General features: G+C 39.6%; 2 protein-coding genes across 2 annotated transcripts; both read right to left on the reverse strand.

The window, feature by feature from the left end:
- Positions 1-5,333: 5,333 nt before the first annotated feature.
- LOC135486855 (SPRY domain-containing SOCS box protein 3-like) lies at positions 5,334-11,010 on the reverse strand. Its single transcript, XM_064769965.1, has one exon. The coding sequence runs from the start codon at positions 10,902-10,904 to the stop codon at positions 10,212-10,214; it is 693 nt and encodes a 230-aa protein (XP_064626035.1). The 5' UTR covers positions 10,905-11,010; the 3' UTR covers positions 5,334-10,211.
- Positions 11,011-15,825: 4,815 nt separating this feature from the next.
- Positions 15,826-19,114, reverse strand: LOC135486170 (eukaryotic translation initiation factor 3 subunit H-like). Its single transcript, XM_064768761.1, has 7 exons — positions 19,049-19,114; positions 18,611-18,779; positions 18,309-18,476; positions 17,849-17,948; positions 17,359-17,511; positions 16,991-17,126; positions 15,826-16,391 (listed from the first exon to the last, which is right to left on the reverse strand). Exons 1-7 carry the CDS (start codon positions 19,106-19,108, stop codon positions 16,161-16,163), a joined length of 1,017 nt encoding a protein of 338 aa, XP_064624831.1. The 5' UTR covers positions 19,109-19,114; the 3' UTR covers positions 15,826-16,160.
- Between the last annotated feature and the right edge of the window lie 42 nt (positions 19,115-19,156).

The raw sequence follows: 19,156 nt of genomic DNA on the forward strand, positions 1-19,156 counted from the left end.
ATCCGATGTGCCACGAGTTTTACAGTTCTTTAAAGGTTTCGGACGACCAAGAAATGCGAGCCCCGGCGGGGGAACCCCAGGCCCACCCGCGAGTTTTTTTTACAGGCAGATTCGTACCATTGTGTACATTGACAGCCAATCAGAGCTCAGTAACTTCGCCTGACGACATCAAGTACAGGATAGGCGAGCCCCGTCGGGGGAACCCCAGTCGCGGCCCGCCCGCGAGTTTTTTTTACAGGTCGGTTCCCTTGGGTCGGTTCGTACCATTGTGTACATTGACAGCCAATCAGAGCTCAGTAACTTCGCCTGACGTCAAGTCAGAAACGCACGTGTTGTTAGTCAGTAAACAAGATCAGTGATGCACATTGACAAATGGTGCGAGTTCGAATCTCGGTAGGACCCAAAAAGTTTTTGTTTTTATTGCTTTTTTTTCATTTACTTAATTATTTTGATAATAAATTTCTGGCTGTCAATGTACACAATGGTACGAACCTACCTGTAAAAAAGACACTTCGTGGCCCGTCTCAGAAATATATCGAAAGCAATAATGGCAATGGTGTCACTGATTAACTCAGGGATTGGTTCTCGTACTCAAAATGAAACACTTCTTGTTGCAAAATTGGTTCCATGCAGAAGCCGAAAGTTGGGCTTGTGTTTCATTTCCGATTTCTGAGGAGGGTGGGGCTTAACGCAGAAGTAAGAATCTTACTTAACTGACTTCAGTATATATGTGATATGAGACGCTTAGAAAAGGTATCAAGAAAGTAAGGAAATACATGGTTAAGTTTTTAGATTTTTTATTATTAAGCTTGCAATTAATATGTACACTACGTGAAATAATAAGTTACAAAAATGTATATACATGAACACAGTGGTGACATCAATATGTACAGATGGCTATTAACCAAACACGGACTAGGCAACTCATCATGATCTAAGAAGGTCACGTGACCATACATACAAGGGAAGCGGCAAAACTTCAGAGTATTAATTCATCTTGAATTTATAAAGGCACTGCGGTAATCATGGGGATCATTCGTATTAATTAAAGGGGAGTATATAGGCATGAGCTAGGGGGTCAATTGGTCATATTCAGGTGACTAATATGCACAGTTAGAGGACTGTGGGTCGTGTTTGATTCTTCGTCGTACAAGCATGAATAGTTTCGTTGTTGGCTCTACTTTCATATTGGAGAGAACCCTAGTGCTGATCATTTCGCGTAACTAATCTGACGAACCTGGCTACTGCCTAAAGACTCCCTTTAAGAAAACATTCAGGGTCAACAAAGTTCCCAATTCGCACGAAAAAAGCAGTACAGGTCTTCTTCGAATGTACATGAGTGAGAGTCCTTAAAACACACGATAATCATTTCACAATAAACTACACCTTAGACCAGGTAATCTTTACCTAAAATGATATAACGCTCTTAAGAAATGGTCGTAATGCTCCTTTCACACAAACCAACATGATATAAATCAGGACTACAAGACAGTAATCATATCGTTGAGTGATTGCTAGTCACCCTACAGCTTGTAAATCAAACATTACATTTAAGGCAACAACTTTGGGGAAAGGGGAGTGTATATTCATTTCACACCATATTTCATTCGAAACACAAATCAATATTATAGCACATTGAGAAAAAGCTCACAACCACCTTAGGTTGTGAATGACTAGCCTTTTTCACATTATCTACAAAGGCATCAACCAAATTAATTATTGCACTGGCCCAGCCAAAGTCAATCATGATAAAAACAAACTAAACTACAATAAGAAATGTTAGTACGGTTAGTAAGCTAAACTACAATTAGAAGTTAGTAAAGCTAGTGCATAGGCATCAGAGACGGGGCAGAGCAGGAAACCGTTTTAATGTTCCTCATCCGGGACGCTCATATCCATGGTTACGGCAGCAACTTATCTGGTCCTACTTGTCCCAAATTGGTTGTGGATACGACAAGAGAAGGACAATCTAACATAGTTTTTAGATGATGATGGATTGTTCTTTTGAGATTTTGCTTTCGATATGAACCCACCGTCCTCACTGATGCCTATGAACATGATGAACGTTAGTAATTGGTAAGCATGTTAGTAAGTTAGTAAAATGCTAACAGGCTAGGAAAGTGTTAACACCATGTCAGTAAAATACTCGCATAACAGGCCAGTATGATGAGGAAGTCAAATGTCAACTGCTGGTAAATTACATGTAGTAGGCCTACTAAACAGCCAGTGGTGTTAGCAAAATTATTTTGTTAGCATGTTAGTAATGTAAGCATGTTAGCAAAATTATTTTGTTAGCATGTTAGTAATGTTAGCATGTCAGCAAAATTATTTTGTTAGCATGTTAGTAATGTTAGCATGTTAGTAATGTTAGCATGTTAGTAATGTTAGCATGTTAGTAATGTTAGCATGTTAGTAATGTTAGCATGTTAGTAATGTTAGCATGTTAGCAATGTTAGAAAAATGTTAGTATGTTAGAAGTATTGTTAGCATGTTCGTAATTGTTAGCACATGTTAGCAATATCAGCATGTTGGTAAATGTTAGCATGTTAGTACAGTGTTAGAATTGTTAGTTCGTTCACGTATAGTCGCAAGTAGATCGAAAGGATGTATATAGTTTTTCGACGAGAATGGGGAAATTTGACTCAAGTCGGATTCCAAACGCTTTTTGTTCAGTTTCTTCTCCAACTTGTGCTGTGGTCACAGCACTACTGAAGTTCCGAACTTTTAGAATTGTCAGTTATTCCCGATCTCTGTCCATGCATTAAAACCACCACCTATCGGTCTAACTTGGAATCAATGAACGTTTATAAATATTAATCGATACTGCGGTTGTTAGTAAGCCACCAACCATGTCATCATGAATTGGTAAGCCAATAAATATTAATCTAAGTTATAATATTATTAGTTAATAAATAGTTAGTTGGTTAGTAATAAATATTAATCTAAGCTACGAATGTTAGTTTGTTAGATGTTATTCGATAAATATTAATCTAAGCTACGAATGTTAATTTGTTAAATTGTTAGCCAATGAATAATAATCTAAGCTACGAATGTTAGTTTGTTAGATGTTATTCGATAAATATTCATCTAAGCTACGAATGTTAGTTTGTTAGATGTTATTCGATAAATATTAATCTAAGCTACGAATGTTAGTTTGTTAAATTGTTAGCCAATGAATAATAATCTAAGCTACGAATGTTAGTTTGTTAGATGTTATTCGATAAATATTAATCTAAGCTACGAATGTTAATTTGTTAAATTGTTAGCCAATGAATAATAATCTAAGCTACGAATGTTAGTTTCTTGGATGTTATTTAATAGTCAGTGATCTGAGCTTCGAATGTTAATGTGTTAACTTGTTAGTCAGTATTAATCCAAGTTACGAATGTTAAATTGTTGAATTCTTAGTCAATACATATTAATCTAAACTAGGAGTTGTAAGTCAATACTAAGTATTAATCTTAGCATCGAATGTTGGTTTGTTAGACGCTATTCAATAAATACTAATCTAAGCTACGCGTGTTAGTTTGTTAAATTCTCAGCCAATAAATATTAATCTAAGCTACGAATGTTAGTTTGTTGTTACCGATCTACACTACTAATTGCATTTTTGTCCCAAGACTTACCAAACATTATCAGGGCTGAGTTTTAAGAAAACTTCCCCAAGTGAAAAAGCAAGGCCGTATTTGTGCGTAAAGAGACCACTGACCCACTCAAGAAGATTGAGATGGGATGACTAGATTTCACACATTCTTTTTTGTGTTTTTTTTAATTATTTTTTTCTACTAGATTATTGCACCTGTCCGATTTGTTACCATTTTACTTCGACCTCATTGTAGACTCTGCTTTTGATGTTAGTCAATAAATATGTTAGTAGATGTAAGAGCATCGTCAACTCTTCATGTTAGTCAATAAATATGTTAGTAGATGTTAAAGTGTCGTCAACTCTTCGTGTTAGTCAATAAATATGTTAGTAGATGTTACAGTATAGTCAACTCTTCATGTTAGTCAATAAATATGTTAATAGATGTTAGAGTATCGTCATCTCTTGATGTTAGTCAATAAATATGTTAGTAGATGTTAGTATCGTCAACTATTCATGTTAGTCAATAAATATGTTAGTAGATGTTAGAGTATCGTCAACTCTTGATGTTAGTCAATAAATATGTTAGTAGATGTTAGAGTATCGTCAACTCTTGATGTTAGTCAATAAATATGTTAGTAGATGTTAGAGTATCGTCAACTCTTGATGTTAGTCAATAAATATGTTAGTAGATGTTACAGTATCGTCAACTCTTCATGTTAGTCAATAAATATGTTAGTAGATGTTACAGTATTGTCAACTCTTGATGTTAGTCAATAAATATGTTAGTAGATGTTAGAGTATCGTCAACTCTTGATGTTAGTCAATAAATATGTTAATAGATGTTAGAGTATCGTCATCTCTTGATGTTAGTCAATAAATATGTTAGTAAATGTTAGTATCGTCAACTATTCATGTTAGTCAATAAATATGTTAGTAGATGTTAGAGTATCGTCAACTCTTGATGTTAGTCAATAAATATGTTAGTAGATGTAAGAGCATCGCCAACTCTTCATGTTAGTCAATAAATATGTCAGTAAATGTTACAGTATCGTCAACTCTTCATGTTAGTCAATAAATATGTTAGTAGATGTAAGAGTATCGTCAACTCTTCATGTTAGTCAATAAATATGTTAGTAGATGTTAGAGTATCGTCAACTCTTCATGTTAGTCAATAAATATGTTAGTAGATGTTAGAGTATCGTCAACTCTTCATGTTAGTCAATAAATATGTTAGTAGATGTAAGAGCATCGTCAACTCTTCATGTTAGTCAATAAATATGTTAGTAAATGTTAGAGTATCGTCAACTCTTGATGTTAGTCAATAAATATGTTAGTAGATGTTAGAGTATCGTCAACTCCTGATGTTAGTCAATAAATATGTTAGTAGACGTTAGAGTATCGTCAACTCTTGATGTTAGTCAATAAATATGTTAGTAGATGTTAGAGTATCGTCCACTCTTGATGTTAGTCAATAAATATGTTAGTAGATGTAAGAGTATCGTCAACTCTTGATGCTAGTCAATAAATATGTTAGTAGATGTAAGAGCATCGTCAACTCTTCATGTTAGAGTTAGAGTACTATTGGTGTTCATCACTGAATGTAGGAAAATGTTAGAAAAGATTCGACGAGCAGGCTTCAGAATTGCTTTCAACCAGTTCATCATCAGGAATACAACTTTCGACCGGTTAGATTGAGGTAGTGATACTCGGATGCCAAACCTCTCTCAGAAGGTACGATATAGTTTGTTACATTTTTGGTAGGTCTAAGTTTTTTTAATGAAATTAAAGATTATTTCATTGCCAGAAATACATCAAGATTGATCAATGTATTTCTGAAGATCACTGAAAAAATGTTTGAATTTTTAATGTTGCTATTTGTTAAGTTAAACGTGGCATAAATGGATAAGGCCTCAGGTGTCTGAAACTAGATAATTGTCTCGAAAAGACATTGGAGAAACAACAGAGCCGTAGGACACGACATTTTGAGTTTTAGAATGATATAGATTGTACGACTCTACACAACATTACGATTTTTTGTTCTCAAATGCATTGGAATGCCAATGGAATATCAACATGAAGGGTATATCAATGCCCAGGAGGTATATATCTTTGATAAATAATGGCAAAGTGGTACAGATCTCCCGTACAATTATCATAGCTCATACCACGAAGAATAACTGTACATCCTTATGTTGTATGTTTTATAATTGTACCGAGGCTTTATTGCACCACCTTACCTCAATTCGTTGAAAGATACAATATTTATGAAATTCTTACTTATTTTACACACATGAACGCTACCTTACGGTAATCGATATATCACTTTCTCTCAAATTAACGATGGATAATTATCTAGTTTTAACGGCCTTCAATAAAACGTGCAGGTGCAAATTTGTTAGAGTGAATTGATCAGATATGATTAAACTACGCTACGGATCAAAATACAATGTATACACATGTCAATTTAAATGCAATCCTGGTATGATAAACCTGAGATGTATACTGTGAATACGTCTCTGAGCCGTCCGACCAAAAGCGGATAAAACATGAGACATTCCTTGGATGGATGTTGGTGTAACACTGGTCGCATTATAGCATCACAGGGGAACTCTAGTGCTCGGATCTGGGTTGGACGGCTCAGAGATGTATTTACAGTTATCATCAGAAACATGCAAAATTATACGATTACTGAAATATGGTGTGAAATGACTGCAAAGAGATGTTTCTCCTGCTTAACGCGGGAGTTGGCAAGGGATACAGCTTTGTCGAAGATTTTGTAAAGGCAGGGTGAAGGAAATACTTAGTCAATCACCGATTTTTTTTTCAGGGATCATAATACGACCATTTCAAATACATGTTACATAAATTGCCCCTGAATCATTTCAGATGCAAAATTACAGATAAATACCAGGCTGGCCTTAGCCAAAACTCGAAAAGTTACTACGCAGAAGTTAATTTAACAAACATTTTCTTGTCTCAAAACAGTACTTGTTTTTATAATCTGAAGTTATGCCGCAACTCAAGATAACACACGTGACCAAACAATACCTCTCGGTATAAGACTACACTACTAATGACGTCTTAACTAAAACTAAAAATTAACTAATAAGCAAACTTAACATCAATAACTTATAACTAATGTCTAGTTAATACAAGAAATGGATCCGACAATCGGACTATCCGATTATCGGATTGTTTACAAAGTATTGCACAATTGGGCCTGCCCAGTGAAGTCACATGACACATGCAGTGACTGCACAAACAAAAATTGAACATTCACGATTATGAATTAATTTAGTGTGCGTGAATAAGAATCAAAATTTAATGAAATTTTGATTAATTTATTCGAGTGCGGAGTCGAAACAACTGGCAGTGAAAATGCTGGCGATGGCAGATCAGTGTCGAATCGACTAGAGGTGCCCAGAGTGCAAGTAATAAGTTAAACACATCTAATCTACGTTGCTTCTGTACATTTCCTGAACACATTCAGTGGTAGGCATGCCACTTCAACTAAACTTCTCTGAAATTGTCAACCCTGGGGTGAATTGTTTTGAAGTAAATGGATCCCAAAGCTGAACTGTCGCCGCGGTTGTATTTATTGGCGGCTAGATTTAGTCAGTGGTTCAGCTTTAATGAAATTGTCAATTTTTGTTGGTCAAAAATCTAAATGTCTAAGATTTAGTGTACTTTGTATTAGTTAAAGAATACATGTTCGTACAGTTTCAATAGTCCCCTGAATTAAGACAAAATCAAGAAAGTTTTTGCTAGAAGGGACAACCTTAACAACCTAGGTCTAAAGTACATTCTTAATATTCATATTTTAATTGCATTATGAAAACATTCAAAAATAGCACATAAAAATTTGATATCATCCTTCAGCAAAGCAATTTGTAGGTCGCCAGCTCGGTCTGACATACATTCTTTAGATAAGACAGATCTTTTCCAGCAAACATTAATGATGATCAATTCATATTTACAAGATTGAGACAGCCGCCACCCCCGCGTTTTCGTTATGAGTTCGTATTTTACATTGCACCAATGATACCGCGGCATCAATTAATTTATTTATTAAGGACAGCACCAAATATCAATTGTCTCACAAATGGTCAAAATAATAATTATTCTGATACTGACACATTCAAACGAAAACATCGATCATCTTCATGATATGCTATCAACGGTTGTCGTCAAAAACATATCTGAAGTGTCGCAAACATGATTTTGGCAGGCCAATGAATGTTAACAATGGTGTTTTCCACGCAGCTTGAAGATGGGCATTGTTAGATAATACGAATCATATCAGCAGAATTCAAACAATTAAGATGTGAACACCATCCGGCTAGAAGCGGAAATCCCCGTTGTTTCCAAAAAGACCAGTGACGTCACTTATGACAAACGTCCGGTGCTTGCATTCATTTTATGCCCGACATAAGGTCTGTGCAACTTAAACACATTTTGTGGTTGAAGTGACGTAACAAAGACCCTACATGCAATATCAGGATTTGACTTCGCTGTAAAAAGGCCATTTCATTTGATGCAAGCTTATTTATATGGACTTCGATATATTTGCCTGTGTGAAAACCAGCAGCTGAAGAGGACCAGCTGCCAGTGATGTTCACGCATCTGCTGGTACACAGGGGATCCAAACACTATCATATTCCTTTCTCTACCAAGTTCGACAACTCAACCATGAATGAACGGCCCTACAAAGAGCAGACGATAGTGTAGGTCACGCGCTTTGTGACGAAATCAGTGGAGCGTGGAGGAATTTGAAACATTGCATGAAAGAGAGCCAATTGTGAGGTCTTCAAAGAATTCGTTCCTTTGGCTCCCAAAGTACAATAAGTTTTATATTGGCGGGCAAGAAAAGAGGGTGTACAACTTCACTGTACCATTTTTGACAGAAGATTTGACAATTTGCTGACTAAAATGTTCTTTGTTATAATTGTGGGGGTGAACTTGATGATGGCGCGTGCCCATATCCCGGTGCCAATTCAAGGCCCCAGCTGGTCATATATATGACAATGAACAATGACGCTTAACAAGCCACGCTAAACCAATCTAGGGACAATTGGTCAACAAATTAATGTGATTTTTGCTCATTAAGTGTGGCAAATACACAAAATTACGCTGGACACGCGACCAACTCGTTAATTTTGTAAGCCATGGCGTAATGATGACGTAACGATCACAGATGTGGTCAGAGTTGACAATGGGATTATTGCAGGTGCTAGATCTCATATTTATCATTGTTTGGTGGCTTGGAATTCTACATATTTTGTCAACAAAGGAGGAATCTATGATTTACCAAAATATATAAGATAACATGTGCGTTAAACGATTATTCAAGATTGGTTTGTAGAAGTTGGTAGAAAAAATGAGTTCATGGCTGACGCTGTTTGGATGCTGGGTTCAGAAAAAAATGCCGATAAATCGTAAAAGGACAAAGGAAATCTAAATCGCAAACGAAGCCATCCGGCGTCACTGAAGTTTATAACTTCAAAAATATGTATATGTTTAAGATGTTAAATATTCTAAAGAATTTTTTTAAAGAACACAATCATAATTGTACTTCATTGTAGATCTTAGAATTTGTGATTTGAGGAACGCACTGCACATGTAAATATCATGTGACCACATATCCCATTACTAGCCCAGTCCAATACCAACCACAAAGACTAATCCGAGAGGCGGAGACCAAGCGTAATATTTGACAAACACCAAATATTTTAATGTTTGGACAAATAATGCGATTCATATTGGCGCAGATACATAAAGTGTCTTAAGCCCGCAGGCCTTAAAGTCTTATTCTTTTACCGGAATGAAAATACCAAGTTTTACGCTACACCTCTAAACCCTTCGAGGCAAAGTGTGATCTACTGTGTTCGTGACCATCTAAACAAAGCGTGTTAATCTACATTTTTTGGTATCAATGCACGAAGTCCTTTATTTTGTTTGTAACAAATGCAGCCAACTTCAAAATTCCCTTCATCAACGGTTTATCAAAATTAGAAATAGTAATTGAAATATTTAACTATAAGTACAGTAAGAGCAGCTTCACAAAGGGTGGGGAATTTGGCGTCGGGTACAAAGGGCCCAGTGTCCATTGTATTTGAGTTGTTCTAGTGTTTTAAAAACAAAGACATCCGGATACCTTTGTTCCAAAGAGTGGTTTAGAAGTTGAACCAGCTTTATGTTGTTGGCATTAATTGAAGGGCGGAGAAATTACTTATCAGCCTTTTCCAAACTAAGGATGGTCAGGTCCTTGAGATAACGGGACTTCATTGATTGTGAAGATTTAAATGGGTTGATGAAACTCGGACAAAAAAAGATTCAGTTGTACCGTAATGCTTAAACCAGTTCTTGAGGGGTAATTTTGGAGTACTCTGCACGTTACAAAGTAAAACCATTCCAGGTCTGTCCGGGTAATTTCGGGCAGACTGAGGCAAAAATGTTATTATGTACAGTTATTCTACCTCTAAAGCTTTTCAATGAAACCATCTCAAGGATTGAGAAATATTTGAGAATATTTCATAAGAAAGCTAAAAAGTTTGAGAGAAATGTTGAATACAAAAATACAAGAAGAAAATTTAAAATACCCTATATGTCTTCTTTGTTGTCATCATCAGCTGAGTGCCTCCTTCAAGTATGTCTTCATCCGATTCGGGAGTGGAAGTTCATCTATGATGTTTTCATCGTCCGTTTTCGCCAAGATGGCTGCTCTGCATCGGTCCTGGAGATCGTAGAAACCTCGGATGGTCCGTCCAAGTGACATCTCAGTCTTTGCAGCAGTCGAACAGATGACGGGGTACAGATCTTCATCTAACTTGTTGAGTCCGGTAAAAGCGACACCCAAAGACACGCCGTCCTTGTAATACGTTAAAGTTCCCGCGTACCAGTCGAGTAGGATGCCGATGGTCGTGGCTTCGTTTTCTCGAAATGGCTTCGTGTATTGTCGCCATTTTCCGTTGTGCCATAACAGACCTTTATGGGAGAGTCCCCAACTGTGGCCATCTTCGCCCAACATGTTCACAAAAGCGTCTATATGCAACCGGGCCTTCTTGGTCCCGATGCCAAACATCATACTTGTGCCGAAAATACGTTGAGAAACATTTACCTCCCAGTAATGTCTGCCGTAGTTGAGCACCATTGTCCCTCTGCAACCTGCAGTCCCGTTGCTCCAATTCGGATGAAAATGGGCCGTCTTGCCCCCGCTCCCGTAGAGCCGAACCTCGTGCGATTTATCTTGGCGATTCCAACTCCAGTTTTCCTGACAACAATCCTTCATATCGAAGGGAAGCTTGTACGATTGCACCATGTTGACTTATCGGGCGTATGCTGTCTAGGCCGGTGGAGTTGGCCCCGATCAGCCGGCCCAGGACGTCACTCGATCACTGCCGGCAGCGCGGGACTCCCTGGTCCCGATTTCGTCTCTCAACTGGCACGCTTCACCTAGGCGTCCCTTTAAATACCCAGCACTTGGCTTTGTGTTTGCGCTCGAGCGAGACGAGGGTGGCACGAGCCGAAAACCTGGTGATAACAATACTTGCCTATTGTTTAGCCAGCATCAATGCTTTCAATACTGACGCGTGCCCTCCACGTGGTACCCCAGGCAGTTTTGGACAATAGGTACAACAATGAACTAGTCCCATGTAGGGGTGTGTGGGTCCGAGCAGATGGTGTCACATTCTGACCTCGCAAAGTACCAAAATATGCCCATCTTTGACCAGAAATCGACTACCTTCATATATCGGACGCCATGTTGGTTTTTATCGATTTTGCCTGGTCGTTGTTGGTTATGAACCCGAGGAGACGCGGTTCTGGTAATACTGATGTGTGATGTGAACATTATGATGTTGCGGCGGCGCGTTCGCTATACTACACGTAGAATATCACTGCGCCACAGGGAATCAGACGATTTCTCAATCTTTGTGATATTGTCAAATGTTATAAGTTGGTTAGATATGGTAGGCTATGAATTCAATTTCAATTCAAAGACTGCCAGCAGAGGTTTTAGCGTCCCGCGCAATCAACCCCGGTTTACTGTTAAACGACTGGAGACTGTGGTAACTATGACAACACATTGTCGCTGACTGAACCTGTTGCATCTAATTCGAGATGTCTCTATTTCCTTCACCTTCTATTTCCAGTGATGTTACTGTCACCGGGCACTGTCAACACTGTCTTGATCTTCTTTCTGACCTGGTTGTGACTTTGTCCCTATAATATTTGGATGTATGGAAATTATTTTCATCATTCAATTACTACGGAATCTGCATCACAGGTTACCTTAATTGGTCATCTCGGAAGTGATTTTTTGCGTGTTTTCAACACAATAGTAACAACTTTAACCATCGATGGCAGTACTGCATTTAATAACACATTTCGGATTTCACTGCTGAAGAAAATCTAGGATAAGGTCTGAGTGGATGCCTCGCCAAGCGTATGCTGGTTCGAACAGCCGTCTCAAACTACACAAATACCATCATCGTTCACTGCGCTGTGCTGATGATGTTGAGCAAATCAACCCAGTTTTACATTACAAACATTGAATGACTTGTACCAAGAATTACTAAAGAATAGTCTTTATTAATTCTTGCTTGAACATATGAAGTGGAGCACGAATGGTTCAAGCAGGCTTCAGATGGAAAGCGTTTCATGGGGGCCGTCAGCTGCGGGCGGAATTATTGTCCGCCATGCCCAGTGTATATAGAACGACACGGGGCAATCATTTCAGTCAACCGGTGTGCACATTTTCGGCAATTCTATGGGCCTGCCCCTCCACCCCTATTCAGACGACCCATCTGTCTCTTTCCCTGGCCCGGCACGCGCTCGTAATCGGATGAGCCGGGTATTGTTTGGTCCGGGGCAGCTGGGACCGCACGAGCCATGGCAAAGCTGGAGGACAATACCGGGCCACGTGCCATGAACCCAGGCTAAACATAACAATACCGATTATATTTGGCGATAATTATAATATGAACTATTCTCAGCTAAATGAGAACAACTTCGATTTTGTGTCCCAATATACTGGGTTAGGTAAACTTGAGGTCATGGACCATGGATGTACCGTAGATTCGGGTGTGACAAAGACAATAGATGAAGCGTCACAACCGCTTTGTCATACGGGTAATAAATAGACGAAGGACCACCGCTGGGACGTTATCACCCTGAATCTAATTAACACAGCCTTGTATTCTTCTTCATTAACACTTGTTGAATATATTTCCGTAATCAGTTGAATAGTTGAGTAACATGTAATAATTGGACGAAGACAATGAGACAACCGGAGACAATCCGACCTGTCTAATTCGTATAAACGCTTGATTGAGACGGAGTATATCGCAACTGTCTTTGTGATGATGAGAGTATAATGTACACATACATTGTACTCAGAATCAACATTGATGTACAGACCGGAAGAGTGGGACATTGAAGACTAGTACAACACTGGGGCAACCCATGAAAATCCATCCATTGCCAAAACGTGTTATAAACATCTCATCGGTGCGTATTGTTTGCATGACCAACGATGTGATAATGAGGAAGTTTATAGGGCCTGTGTCATCCTGGTGTCCTGAGACGGAAGAATTGGTCGCCGGACGAAGACGAATAGACAATAGACAACCCGTAACAATCAATAGGTTTAACTTGTTATAAACGTTTCACCGAGTTGTGGTGACGAGTTTCAATGCCTGCGAATCCTCCATGGTGACCCGAAATGCGTCGAAAATGCCTAAAGACAATAGGACAATCATGGCCAGTGCCAATGATCTAACTTGTTATAAACGTCTCGTCGAGACGGGGTATCTACGTTTAGATTGTGATTATGAGTGGTGATGCTTGCCAATTCAAGTGCCCTGAATTGGGAGATTGGGTCGAAGATAACCAAGGGCATAATCAGACAATCCACAAGCCAACATGTTACAGACGTCTAATTGAGACCGAGATTATACAGCTTCGTGAGTGTGATGTGAGTGTACCCGAGTAATAAATCTGGGCTACGTTCGGGAGACCGAGACAAGACGGTGGACACTGAATAACCTTTACACCGGCCATCAATTAGGATTGTCTCTATACGAGCCATGCTTGGTTTATTGTCCATCCTCGGGTTGAGGGACGTCCCAGCCTTTCGTGTGGGATGGCCTGACCTTGTGACGACCCTCATGAAGGAGGGAGGGGATGATGAACTCAATGTAACTTTCTCGGTTATTTTGAGCATCGACGTAACAGTAATCAGTGTCCGAGTCCTGTTATAAAGTGTGCTACTGTTTGATGAAGGATTATAAAGGTGCATCATTTTAGAGACATATTGCCATCGCTATACAGATGAGGATAGAGTGTACCGTGGACAAAGAACTCTTTCATTGTTCTGAATCTCTGAGGTTCTGATAGTCATAAGTCTCTATCGAACCACATCTTAATCAGTCACAATAGTACACTCCAGACGCAGTGGATCGATCATTTTCAGGCATGTCAGGGTGGAATAGGTTTCGTGATGAGGTGCCCACTGGCAGCTGTTCGAATCGGGGTCGATCAACCAACCGTGAAGGCACGCGATGGGCTGAAAAGACCTCCGCGTGACGCGCACATCGCCATGGACCATTTAATCCGCCACCATCCCCTTCATTATTTCGGTGACACCCGGTGTGGGTTTTTTTTCGGAGAAAATGTAACAACTGTTGAACGAGGCCTCTCGAAATCGGTCAGAGTTCGGAAAAATGTTTCGTTTTTCTGTCCACACGACCGTGTCCATCTAACACCTTGTCTTTCGTTGGTTTTTTGGCTCTCTGAGCGGCGGTTAGCACAGGCATCTACATGATGTTGGGGCGTGAAACTCTGATGTAAAGATTGGGCTGTCGCCGTGGCTTGGTTTTAGGCAAGTGATAGAGGCCAACTTCAGGCGCTACATTTATTATCAAGTAATTTTGAGAAGTATAGTTCACAGAAGCCAGTCCTCTGAACAGCGAAACGAGTACCAGCACATTGGGTTACAAGGGTGCGTCAACGCCTCTAAGATATTTTTAAAGTTCTCACAGGTCATTCCTCGTCTCTCCGTTCAGTGGGCAGCTCATGGACATAGTCTCCACAATCAGGTCACGTACCTCAATAATTCAAGTCCGTTATCATTCAGAGTTGTGATTTTAATCACAACTCAAAATGGTTAAAACCATTTTGGGTTTTTACCTCATTTTATCAAACTCATTCTTGTACAGTTACGACCAGAACTCGTCGGATACTGATTTCGTCAAAACCTCCATTTTCCATACTATACGGTGGCCAAAACGTAGGCGTCGTTGGACCACTGTGTAATCATGCACTTATGCTACAATATCATGCATTGAAATACACAGGGGGACACGAAATTATTCATGATCTCGGACCCCGCTGAACAATAGGGCAACCCAAACAATGCGGTGGCACGCGCGTCCTCGAATGGACGACAAAGGGTCCCGCACGCCTAAACCTCTAGGTTAACAATATGGGAGAGATTTTAGTCACATCCACCTGTGTCGAGGGGACAGACAAAGACTTTATTATACGACGAATATGCATGGGTCTATTTTAAGTACATAAGGTTACAAATGGAATTATTTTGATATCTTTAGATTGAGGACAGGCTTACAGACACCCCACTGAAGACAGTTTCGCAGTATACAGATTGTCGCAATCTCACAGACTCTAGATTGAAGACAGTCTCCTGACCGCTGGACAAGGCCAATCACAGTCTTCTGACAATGTGGACAAGGACAATCTCACAATCGCAATGACAGGACAAGGACATTCTCATTCTCATCATCACAGGGCAATGCCAAGCTAACGTCTATTGACAGCGGTACAACAATCTCGTGGCCTCAGGACAAGGACCATGAGATCTCAGGTTCATGTAGACGGGCGATGACAACCACAAGACACGGACAATCTCGGTCTCCAAATCCATGCAGGACAATCTAAGTCTCGGACACCAGGACAAAGACAACCTCACAATCTCCGACACCAGGACAAGGAACATCCGTCTCATGACGCTATGAACGAGGACCATCCTAGTCTCCTGATACAAAGAAATCTCAAGCCTCCTCAAGATGAAATCGAGTGAAGATTTCAATTTACTGACTACACATCAGTGGACAATCCCACAGTCATCTCCACCTTGGCATAACGGAGACAAGCTCAGAGTTGCTCAGGTTATTAACATGAGATGAAGTAAATTTCAAAAAGAGAAAAAGCTAACACATTCATTTTACAATGGCTCCAGTATTTATTTGATACACATCAATATTCAAATTCCTCAACATGATTTTACCAACAATTGAACTTAATCAGAAAGTGATCGTTACTTTACATGTTGTGAGATTGCTTTACTTTTCAGAAGGCATAAAAAGATAGATCGGACATAGTTCCTTGTTGACTACAATGATGGCAAACAATGAGCAGTATTCATCTTCTAAAACTGTGACTAGGAGCAGAGTCACAATAGGATCGTACTGCATCTTTAAATCCAAACGAGTTAGAATATCATATACGTGCCATGACCCCATCCCAATTCCAATATAAAACCTAATAGTCCACATTATCATTGCTGAGCTGGTGTATTACGTTCCTCTTGTAAACACTCAGACATGAACAATTTGCCGAAACTCTGCGCTGAGAATTCATTTATTTGTTTCGTGTAGCGGTCGATCTGGCTTGAAGTGAGCAGACTGTCCAACCGAGGGGGTGCGACTAATGGTTTGAACATCTTATTGATGTCATCGTCTCCGAGTGGCTGTTCTCCACGACCTACTCTCGATTGGTTTTCCGCTTGCTGAAAGGTTGAAATGCACCATTGGTCAGTACAGAAGACAATTATCTATTCTAGGGACATCTATTTCTTGAATGTCTTCTATGGCTGGCATCCGTCCTCTGCTTGACCTGACACACAGAAATGGAAACTACATCATTCCATCCCATCACCCAAGGCACTATTCTGTTATTCATGACTTGCGATCCACATCACCCACCTAAAGGCTCATGAAGCCAAAGATGGGACGCACTATTTTTTAACTCGAGAGTTTAGGGACAGCCTGTTGAAAGAAGGTCTGTACAACATGCCTAAGTGGCAAGTACTCTGTCAACATGTTAAAGCGCTTGATGTGTGTCTGTTGCGCATAAGCCTACAACAGGTAAAATAGGCCTCAGTATTTTGTCTGAAGCACATCTGAGGAGAGGTGCACTGGTACCTTGTTAGGCATAAATGTAAGTGTTAAATGACTACAAAGTTTCAATCTTTGCACCAGTAGATAACACGGATCTCTGGGTTTAGGCATAAATGTAAGTGTTAAATGACTACAAAGTTTCAATCTTTGCACCAGTAGATAACACGGATCTCTGGGTTCAAGAAGTTATCAATATCACCCTCCTTACCCTCTTCATGAGATATTGTTGTTTTGCTTGGTTTTGTTTCGCAGCCTGCCTCTGGAAGTTGAAGTATTTGTTGCAGTCTTGACTCAAGTCATCTACACAACCCATCAACAGTTTGGTCTTCTTCTCCAAGTAGGAACTAGGAACAGAATTAGAAATTGTTAAACAGACAAAATACACCAATCACAAGAACCTTTATTCCAATGGGTGATTTACCACAAAGTCGTAAAAAAACCCATCAGAATATCAAGGAGCTAGGCACACAACGCTAAACCCAACTTGGTCTATCAAGGACGAGATGGTTACAATAGATACATGAACTTGACTGTGAACGTTGTTTGCTCAGATTACGTCCTAGTCCAAGTTCTTACCTGGTTGCTAGATCCAAGAACTGAGTTGTCTGCGGAGCAGATGGCGCCATTTCCTCAAGATCACAGAGCAGCACGTTGCAGAGGTGAGAGTTCCTCAGCACCACGGGGATCTCCTGAAACATCTTGTTGAAACTCATCTTAGAAGCCTTGATGCTGAAAAGAGCATTGGATTGTTACATCAAGAATGAGGCCTCTTCTTCTTTAGCTTGCTTTCGTAACATTCACACATATTCTAAACCTGAAAAGTTTGCACCTTTCTACTCTTGAGGTTTGCAAAATTGAGAAACATGAGTAGCTTGTGATGGACTCTACCTCTGGCCAAAAACAGAGTCATCAGGCCTGTTAACTCAACCGGCTCCTTACCGTTGTGGCATGTAAAAGAAACCACTCGTCCGTCCTGGAGAGAAATACTCCCTGACTGAAGAATAGCACCACCAAGGGCAGAGCGAGCACTGTAGAAGAAGAATTAATCAGAATATGTCAATCATACCTTTCTGGTGAGAAATCTGTAGACTCGTAAAGCTCCATCATGGCCTGAGTCAACCTAAAAGCTTTGAGGGAAAGCTGTCCTTTAGTAGTTCTATTGGGATCTGCAAGGAAAAAGAGCAATATTTAGAGCATTATTTCGAAATCTCTCAGAAGGAATCTGGCTTCGAAGTTGAAAACACACAGAAACTTAGGCCGGGTGAAATGTTCAACTGGATTCTCGTTGAACCTTTTCTTAAATCAGGACAGAGGGACTTTTTATTTTTATTATTTTATTGATTGAAGACGTCAGTGGACACATTTCAAAGGGAAAGTCCGTCCACACCACAACCTAAGGACAGATGCCTCCTCTAACACACAATAGATTATTAAAAGAAATCTGTAGAATCATGATTTATTTCATCAGGAATCATAATCACATAAAAGAAGTGCTTTTGTTTTGAAGGATTTCAGCCAGTCCTTACCATAAATCAGTACAACGGATTCCTCTATAGAATGTTGATAGATGAACTGCGACTCAAGGAAAGCACGGTTGATGAATGAGCCGAGGTTGGTACTCTGGTACCAGCCGACGTGGAGGTGGTCAATGTTTACATGACGTAGGTTCTTCATCATCTCCATTTGGTACTGGACTGGAATTAGATAGAATAAGATTGGTTGGAAAAACTTGTTTGAAAAAATAGATACTAAAATAGTATGATTCCAACCAAAGTTGAGTGTCAAGAGACACAATCAAATAGACAAAGGAAACAGAAAATTTCAGTACCTTCATCAAATTCTTCATCTTCATTATGCCTTGGGAATGGGAAACAATTGGTGATTTCAAGAATTTTATCATTTGCCGTCTCAGCAACTAGTCCAAGTAGGACACCCTGTACAAGGTCTGAGCCACCTGCCGACTCTTCATGACAGTGTTTGATGATCTTGAGGGCAACCTGCAAGTGCAATGGACAGAAAGTTATTTGGGTATGGACCAGTGTTTTGAGGTTGCAGAACAATCACACCAGTGGACCTCCCACTGGTTCACAAAATTTTGAATTTGAATTTGAATTCGAAAACAGCAACAGGAGTTGAAAACCGGCAACAAAAAGGGGTCATTTTCGTTGGAAGTATAGGGTTGGGGTAGGACAGATTACATTCTTCGGGTAGAGTGGAGTTCGAACTATCACTGTAAGACAAATTTAGGGAGAAATTCACAACGTACCAGCCCATCGATCTGAACATACTGAATCAAATTGTCACGGCTGGCAGCTTTGGACGCCATTTTGGAAGAAAAGGGACTACAACAATTTCATTTCTCTTTTTTAGATAC

Source organism: Lineus longissimus, chromosome 4, assembly GCF_910592395.1.
Source record: "Lineus longissimus chromosome 4, tnLinLong1.2, whole genome shotgun sequence".
NCBI classification, from domain to species: Eukaryota; Metazoa; Nemertea; class Pilidiophora; order Heteronemertea; family Lineidae; genus Lineus; species Lineus longissimus.

Bases quoted from the DNA above. Each gene is read 5' to 3' on its own strand.
- LOC135486855 (XM_064769965.1), bottom strand. From the start codon at position 10,904: ATGGTGCAATCGTACAAGCTTCCCTTCGATATGAAGGATTGTTGTCAG.
- LOC135486170 (XM_064768761.1), bottom strand. From the start codon at position 19,108: ATGGCGTCCAAAGCTGCCAGCCGTGACAATTTGATTCAGTATGTTCAG. The intron at 18,477-18,610 runs GTACTGAAATTT...ATCTAATTCCAG, and splicing joins AGATGAAGAATTTGATGAAG to TCCAGTACCAAATGGAGATG. The intron at 16,392-16,990 runs GTAAGGAGGGTG...TCAACCTTTCAG, and splicing joins AACAATATCTCATGAAGAGG to CAAGCGGAAAACCAATCGAG.